This window comes from Bidens hawaiensis, unplaced genomic scaffold, assembly GCF_021521415.1.
Source record: "Bidens hawaiensis isolate Kalapana, Puna unplaced genomic scaffold, B.hawaiensis_p1.1 tig00035530_1, whole genome shotgun sequence".
NCBI classification, from domain to species: domain Eukaryota; kingdom Viridiplantae; phylum Streptophyta; class Magnoliopsida; order Asterales; family Asteraceae; genus Bidens; species Bidens hawaiensis.
In genome coordinates this window covers 106,592-115,359 of record NW_027496187.1, presented here as the reverse complement: position 1 = coordinate 115,359, position 8,768 = coordinate 106,592, and the positions used below count along the sequence as shown (strand labels likewise).

Sequence of the window (8,768 nt, the reverse complement as noted above, 5' to 3'; positions counted from 1 at the left end):
TAAGAGTCTTGTCTCGTGTATCGCGTTCAAAACATTATGTACAACTTCATTCCCTCTCTTTCTATATACTAATATGACGCATAAGAGCAACAATCACATAAACATATGAGGGGGAGAACAAGAGACGGTTATGTTATCATAGCTAGAATATTAGATACGGTTGTCTATACACTTCTTACAAAATTCTATACTTAAAATCAGTAGCCGTCTCTCTCTCTCTCTCTCTCTCCCCATGTGTGTGTGTGTGTATATATTAATGTAATGTAATCTTGTACATGATCAAACAATATCTAGATATAATATATAATTTATGTGCTTCTAGATGACCATTTGGCAGCCAAACATATTATAACTGGCAAAAGTTTGTATGTTTATCTGTGACACTATTCAAGCTAACCAACTATATAGAGTGGGAGGAAGGATCACCTGTAGATCATATGCCATAAACAAAGAAACAAGCAAGCGTGATACTGGCGTGGCTCCTATGCTCGGCTTCTCTCTTTTCTACCAGCAGCAGCACATGAGCCGAACCAATATCACTCTTGCATGTTACTTTGCCCAGTTGCAGCATCAAGGTATGTACTTAATTTACTTTATTTGTCCTTCATTTGCAGCCTAAAGGTATGATCAAATTCGCCAGTGTAATTAAATATCAAACAAAGAAAATAATAGTTCATGTTTAAAGGGATTGACCGACCAATCATCCCAGTATTTACCTATTCAAAATGGGTAGATCTATTGAATCAGTGGTTCATGTTTTTGATCCAACGAATCGTATAAGCAGAAAGACGGGAATCCCTGAGCCATCAGTAGGCAAAGGCGCAACCCGGTAAACTAAATGAAAGCCTATAAGAACATAAGTCTTATTGTGTAGCTGAAGCCGCTTCTTCTCTCTTGAAAACAAGGCTAAGGTTATAATCACTTCACTTAACCATACAACAGTTGCAAAAAGTACATCGTATAGACATTCGACACACATGCATAAAAACCGAACCCTCACGATACAATAGAATAGCTAGATAAGCGAAAGATGGTCAATTCTGAAGAATCATAGGTAAAACCCAAAACATAGTACCACAATCTACAACGCACAAAGCTACGCTTTTAATAAAATATAGTAAAACATTGCTCTCAGAACGAAACGAAACGATATTTGGTAGCACATAACAAAGCATCGAATGTTTGCAATCATCGGTTGGAAACCGAAACTCAACCGGCTCAACTGATCCTAAAGAAACTGGCAACCCACAACGTTGTAATGCACCCGATTCAGATATTTTTCGAAACACATTGATCCTACATACAAGTGTGGTCCCACAATTAGGTCAGACTGTATATTGATATTATTTAAGTATACGTGGCGTTTATTAATAGCAGAGGTTGTTCGATGTCATGTTTATATAGATTTTATCACCTGTAATCTGTAAAGTCATGTATTTAACGTCTTCCACGCATACTGCCGCCTGGTCTTGCTGCGCCACCTGTTCTCGCACCAGGATAGCGAGCAAACTGCATCCTTAAGGTGACCGAGTCACGGTCATGCTCATCAAACTTATAACCTGCAAAATCGAGTTTTGACTATTTTACACTACACAACTAAACCTGAAGTTCTCTGTCAGCCATTTTAAAGATGCAGGTCGCGAATACGCAAGCACGAAGCATGGTTTTAAAGATTTAAATTGGTATTCATATTAGTAGTTCAGCCATAATTTTGAGGTACTGATCTGAACGAATTTAGCGGTTCACTCTATTAAATCCCTATTCATTGAAGAAATAGGCAACATGCTATACAATCTTGCTGTTAACTTTTCAAAGTCGACTTACGGATTTATGATACATTTAAATTGATTATAAATCAAACACTTGAACCTCACAATAATGATGATTGAATACAGCAGAAAAAGAAAGCCGAAGAAGATTGAGTGTTTGACATCAGAATCAGATTTGATTGTTTAGAAGTAAAGGGTATATCCGTCAAACGACAGAGTAACGTTTCACTCAAATCCCCAAGAGATTCACGCAAGCTAGCAAGAGAAGTTGAAATACATCATCTAACGGAATTTATGAATTCCATTCAAACCGAATTCCACACTCTTTTCCAACCGAGCACACCTTGGAATGGAATCTTAAATTTCAATGCCGTCATCCTCTGAACCAAACCCATCCTTAACTAAATAAAACATTTTATAATCGCATCATCCTCGATGTAGTATTGCCTCATAGCTAGAAGAAATAGTGAGTAGCGCACAACAGACGGGAACCCTTTTCGAGGGTTAGGAGCATTCAAGATGAATAAAAGAATACACTCTAGCAATTAAAAATTGCTGATTGCAAAATGCAAAAAAACCATATTCAAATAAACCCCCCATAACGCTGAGCAAGTAACCTCATTTATGTATAATTTTTGCATTACTTTAATAATGTAAGAACCAACCAACCCTTGCAAAGCAAAAAACCTTATACTAGCGGTTACAAAAAACACAAATGTACCTTGTAATGCATCTTTAGCAGTAGCTGCCTCAGCTGGACTCTCGAAATCAACAAAACAAAGCACCAAAGGATCCCCACTCGACTGTAAAACCGGAAAAAAAAAACTATAATTTAGTATACTAAAATAAACTGACTTAACACTTCTTTAGAGATTTGCTCGTACATGTCTGGATTCCTTGGTCACAAGTCGCACTTCTTTGTAGCCCACAAAAGGACGAAATATATCTGTCAAAATCAAGTGAAGGAACCAAAAAACAAAAAAATGCCGCCTTGCAACCGAAATAAAAAAAAATCAGAAGGATACGAGCCACTTCTCGGCGTAAACAATCTTTAGGCAAACCCTCTACAAAAAGAGTATTGCTAGCATCAGGAGGCAAAGCAATTTCAGGCCTTACACCTAACAGCCCGGGTTCCCGAACTTTTGCAATTGCAGGACCCATACTCCCCAACAGGCCCATGCCCATCATGCGAGGATCTTCATGATAACCACCAACACCGAGGCCCGATCCCATGAGTCTAGGAGGCTCACTACCCCCACTGTATGGTGGAAGTTGTTGCTGCTGGTGTAACAGATTATCATGTAAGAATAGATATTATATGTAACTATCGTAATGACATACAGTTGGCAGTGCATAAAGATGTACCGTGCCACGTAGGTAACGGTCGTATGATGCGCCGATTGTATCAGAATCTTTAACCACCAGCGGAGTTCCTCTCGTGTCCTGATGAGCAGCATAGCCCGGCAAGTCGTGACCACCAGGAACATCTATCATACAAACCAAATCAGAAAAAAAGATAACAAGATATATGGTCCACAGATAAAATTGAAGTATATAACGTATTATTAATCAAGAATAAAATCCATAGATACATGCCCCTTATAAACTAGAACAAAAAATCTAAAAAAGCAAAAACACTCTTAATATGTAAGCTAACCGGAGACTTCAAAAACCCTTCGATTTGATCATATATTCTCAACTTGTTGCATATATTGTCTATTTGAGTCTTTTATAGTGGTTGTCAGAATACAACTAAGTATCGTTTTCTATAAAAATGAAAAGATGAAACAGATGAATGCTATATTTGTGTAAAAAAAATGCAGTCCCTTGTATATCGCTATATGCCCAAGCCATTCATAAAAAAACTAATGAGGCTAAACCATGATGACCACCTAATGTACAAATTTAAAAATTTGATTTTTCATTAGAAAATAAACACACATATAGTGGCCACAAAATTTTTTAAGTTTAGTGGAGATAAGCATGAAGAAAGTGGGCGATGTCTTCCATCAAATTGGTGTTAGTCGATGTTACCATCAGTTGTCTTGCAAAGAGACATTTAAAGATAATATCTTTTACCACAAAATTTAAAGCTACTAAAAAATAACCTAGCTATGGTAGTTCATATTTTACCTCTTATGAGACTCACTTTTAGGGAAAAGATAACAACCCTGAAAAAGTAAACAGTGGCTACAAAGATTTTAAATTGAGAGGTTATCTTGTTTGGAAAGTCTACAACAGATCGCAAACACATAATAAATTAAGAAAAACTTATTTTAATGTAGTGTTACGGTTTCTGAACCACGTTTTGGAGTTTGTTCATATTAGAGCAGTTACTATTTATGAGTTTCACTTATTTAGTTATTTTTTATAAATTATAGAAGTGTGTATGACTCTTTCTTTGATAAGAGCAATACACCTTGATAATTTCTAAAAAATAATTTAATAAACAACGGTATGAAACTTATAAATAGTTTTGGATCTAATACTTGCAATAATCAAAACATGTTCTAGAGACTATATCAGTACATCTAACAGAAGTTTTCCATGGTTTATTATGCCTTCCTGATTTGTCAGACTTTCCAAACAAGATACCACTCAATTTCAAATGCTTGTTGCCATTATATATTTCTTCAAAAATCTTATCTTTTTCCTGAGAGTCAGTCTAATAATGACCAATATGAACTACCATGGTTAAGTAAAATTCAGTAACTTTAAATTTTGTGCAAAACATCTTATGCGTCTTAATTCTCTCTTCAGAAAACGAAGCTAAGGGTAACATTGACCAATGCCGAAGCTTGATGCCAAAACATTCCCTACTTTCTCCGTGTCAGTTACTAGCAGCCCCTAGAAGAACAATGATATTTTTGTTTCTTTAGAAACATTGTCCTGTTTTTAAGCTAGATGTAGTCAATATCCAGGACACTTAACACAATAATGACAATGGTTGCACACAAAAAACAACAGTAGTTCTACTTTCCTCAAACGACTATGTTGATTTAGAGATAAATGTCTAGTGAGAATGCGGACATGGCTTATACCTTATGAGATCTATTTCGATCCTTGTAAAGATTTTCTATTTGATAAGACGAACAAAGAAAAAGCACTTTAACTCATGATCTTGGTTTAAAATAGCAAATTTCGGGGAGGCGATCGCTTAAGGACTTTTTGTACGTGTTGATTTCCAGAGACTAGAAAGCAATGAAAGTGGTGATAGTTAGTACTTTAGGGTTTACAAACTTAGACCACAATTTACATCCCTTTTTTCATTTAACTAAATTATATTTTCAACATAAATACTTTTTATTAAATTTGACGGTAAACTTTTTCTAATTTGTTTATTTTTGGTTTCTATGTATAGACAAACCATGAAATGTATCGTGTATTGATTGTAATCATAACAGAGTTACATAGACCTCTACATATATAATAGGTAAGTAGGTAACTACACATAGATACCCTCTAGTCTATAACTACATAACCAGTCTAATGTATCTTAAGTTTAATTTATTGTCCCTATGGCTTTGGTTGGTTGTGCATTGAGTGTATAATAGAGATTGTGTGCTTACATATAGGTTATTTATACATTAAGTCATGTGTGAAGCTTATTCATATCTAAGTACTGGGTACATAATGATAGAAACGTATGCAATTATAAAAAAATAAAATTTGCACCACACGTACGTGAAGCGATACACTTTTGCGCTTCGCGCCTCAGGACCTTGTCACCTATTTGTGCCTCAAGCTTTTTAAAATCAAGCCCTCACTAACATCTACTTAGTACTTACGCACCTATTTTTCGATTCTACACTCTTCCTTTCAAACCAAGCACACTACTAGACAAAAATTTAATTCTAAGCCTCCAAAACATTTAAAAACAACTATCAGTCAAGAAAGCGTATTTTCAGTGAGCGCCCTTTAACAAACAAAGCATAATAAATCCAAATAAAGATAGATAGTTCAAATCAGTTTTAACAAAAATATTTACAGAGTAAGATTTGCAGAGATCCACATAAAGTAAGAAATACTACATTAATCAAATCCTATTATAAAGCTGTAACCTTAATTATTGAGCACAGCAGCAGATAACCTATTTCTTATGCTAACAAGTTTCTGACTTGACATAAAAGATTTCGTAGACGGCCCCATGTGTCACATACAAACTACATTAACCAGTGTTCTAGATAACACGAGGAAGGCCTATGCCGACTATGTTGAAGCGAAAGCCTTAAGTGGCCTACTTAACTAATAAACAAAATGCAATAAATATCTCCAATTGGATGAGCATACAAGACCGAGGTAAAGTAAACAACTTTATTTAATCACTAGTAAATTATCTAGCAAAACCCTACAGAACAATTAACTTAATTAGCATAGTACAATGCAAAGAGTTAATTATTAAAAAAAGAAAAAGAATAATAAATTGCAGTACTACAATTAGGGTTTTCAGATATGTGCAGAGAAGAATGGTATAGAAGAGTAGATGAATAAGCATATAGTAAAATGATCAAGATAAAAGATCTGAAGCATTATTATTATTATTATTGTATTTTGCATTTGCACAAAAACCCTTAAACTTGATGTAGCTAAATAAAATAAAGATTGAAGTGAATAGTAATAATCAAATAGGTGTTACCAACCAGCGTAATCTGAGCGTGGGCGTTTTAGTGAATGAGGCGGTGGCTGTTGTTGTTGTTGTTGTTCAGCGGCAGCGTACTTCCAGTAAGGATCGGACATGTCTTTTTTGGATATTGAAGATGCCCCGACAATCACTAACAACAAAACACAACACCTCACCTCACCTCACCTCTCCTCTGTCTGTCTCTTGGCTTCGCTTGGCGGCACGGTCGGTTTCCCTTTCTTTTGACCTTGCTTCTTCAAGGGTGTAATGTAATGTAGTGTATAATTTAGTTTCTTTCTTTCTTTCTTTCTTTCTTTCTTTCTTTCTTCTTATGTCTTTATGTTTATTCTATTCTATTCTATTCTATTCTATTCTTTCTCATATGATTTTCTTTTATCCAAACTAACCGATGGCTGGGTGTGGTTAATCTTCTTTTTAGTCACAATTTTTGACTTACAATTCATAATCACCTTTTCATTTTTGGCAGGTCACCCTATAACCGTAACCGGCCCATATGCAACCATTAACCGAAACTATAATCCATTAGCCATAACCGAGAATCAATTATGGTTATGGTTATCGTTAAACTTATCCCTTCACCCAACCAATTCCATCTTTTGTCTTTTATGTTACTCTCATCCACCTTGTGTTTCTTCCTGAGCTAGAACCAACGATTGCAACCATTTAGCATTTACAATGATAACCAACAAAGACGATTTGATAAAAGTAACGATGCTCGTTTCTGCTTTTCTTTCTCATGCTTTGGTTTGATGTGGATGATATGTCTATTGACAATATCATTCTCTCCCTTTTTTTTATCTTTACCAAGATAAAAGTCTATAATAGTTAGTTTAAGATCTTTAAACACACATGTATACTACAACTCAATATTTAACAACTTTGTGGTTTCATGTATAATCTTTGTCAATCAACACATATCTCTAAGAGAGAGAAGTGTAAGTGGGATGATGCAACATTTGTGTTCCATACTCTATCGAAATGATGCTCACAACTTTGCTTTTGGTTGCTCAAGCAAAGACTTTTCCAGGAGTTCACCCATCTTAGAGTTAATCTCACCCAAGTCTGCTTAATTATGGTGTTCCGTCTAATTGACTTGCATGATACGATCATCAAAATGTTTTACAAATAATTTTGTAAGCCACAAAGGGTAAAACAAATGTTTGTATTTTCTTAAAAACATTTTCAACAAAGACATGTTAGCCCGGCTAGTTAGAAGGAGCATGCAACTGTTTATACAGCCCATCTAAAGGTTGTTGATGTGCCATCATTTATATACATTTTACTTGCATATTTACCCTTAATTATAAGCATTTCTTATTCATTATTGTGAGAAAACACTAAAATTCTGCATATTTGATAAAAACAAGTGTGTGACCATCAAATATGAAAAGAAGTGAAAAACAAGGATCAATGATGAGAAAATGGAGATTATGAAGAACATCGGATGTCTAACATGGCCATGCCCGCCTAGACACGGTCATGTGTGACCCAAAGGTCAACAAAAGACAACATCATTCAACAGAAGTCTGCCCTCGAGAAGAAGTACGAGTGTGCCATCCTATAAACGAGCTCAAGTCAAGACTAACCCAAAAGATTCTAAAATCAACAAGACTAGCAAGTCGTTATGCCATGTAGGCAAGCACGGGCGTGCTTCCAAACAATCAGGGGACAAGAATCTGTTGAAAGGATGACAAGACACGCACTGGCAGGGGACAGAAAAGACAAGTAGGGCCATGCTCACCAAGGCACAATCGTACCTTTTTAACTGATTTGGACTATAAATAAAGGGCCTCTCCAACACTTCAAGCATCCCATTCTACATCATCAAATCAATATTTCCACCTTTTTAGGCTTTGTAACAACCGTTGGAGCTTGGGATCACTACATTAATCCTTGTAGTAGCCATAAGAAAGAGAGAAAGAAAGAGAAATCCCAAGAATCCATGTTCATCATGATTACTTCCATGATCAGTTCATGTAAACAACTTTGTATGGCCATTCTTGGGGTAGACTCTTTGCGTTGCTTAAAAAGATGAAACTTTATATTAATTAATAGTTAAAATTTAGTAAAACGATGTATTTATGTTCTTGATAATTACTTCTACTTATTTCTGTTGGTGCATGATGTCAGTAATTCAGTATATTGTGTTTTGTCTGTGTCTGTAATCGTTTAGTTTGTTAGTTTTGTGTTGAATACTGTTTAGTATATGTTCGCTTAGGATTTAGGCGAACTTGGGGACATATCGAAGTTATGACAACTTCGCCTAGCATGTTAGGCGAAGTTTTCGAGGTTTATAAATACCTCAACTTCTGTAACGATTCCGACGAAACCAGGGATACCCTAACCGGTAGACGATA

General features: G+C 35.5%; 1 protein-coding gene across 1 annotated transcript; it reads right to left on the bottom strand.

Annotated features, from left to right (window-relative positions):
* Positions 1 to 1,032: 1,032 nt before the first annotated feature.
* On the bottom strand, positions 1,033 to 6,519 carry LOC143587486 (nuclear speckle RNA-binding protein A-like). Its single transcript, XM_077068764.1, has 7 exons — positions 6,410 to 6,519; positions 3,135 to 3,256; positions 2,795 to 3,050; positions 2,654 to 2,715; positions 2,491 to 2,572; positions 1,415 to 1,559; positions 1,033 to 1,296 (listed from the first exon to the last, which is right to left on the bottom strand). Exons 1-6 carry the CDS (start codon positions 6,504 to 6,506, stop codon positions 1,438 to 1,440), a joined length of 741 nt encoding a protein of 246 aa, XP_076924879.1. The 5' UTR covers positions 6,507 to 6,519; the 3' UTR covers positions 1,033 to 1,296; positions 1,415 to 1,437.
* Between the last annotated feature and the right edge of the window lie 2,249 nt (positions 6,520 to 8,768).

Bases quoted from the DNA above. Each gene is read 5' to 3' on its own strand.
- LOC143587486 (XM_077068764.1), bottom strand. From the start codon at position 6,506: ATGTCCGATCCTTACTGGAAGTACGCTGCCGCTGAACAACAACAACAA. The intron at 3,257-6,409 runs GTTGGTAACACC...TTTGTATGATAG, and splicing joins CCCACGCTCAGATTACGCTG to ATGTTCCTGGTGGTCACGAC. The intron at 1,560-2,490 runs GTACATTTGTGT...TCGATTTTGCAG, and splicing joins TGCTAAAGATGCATTACAAG to GTTATAAGTTTGATGAGCAT.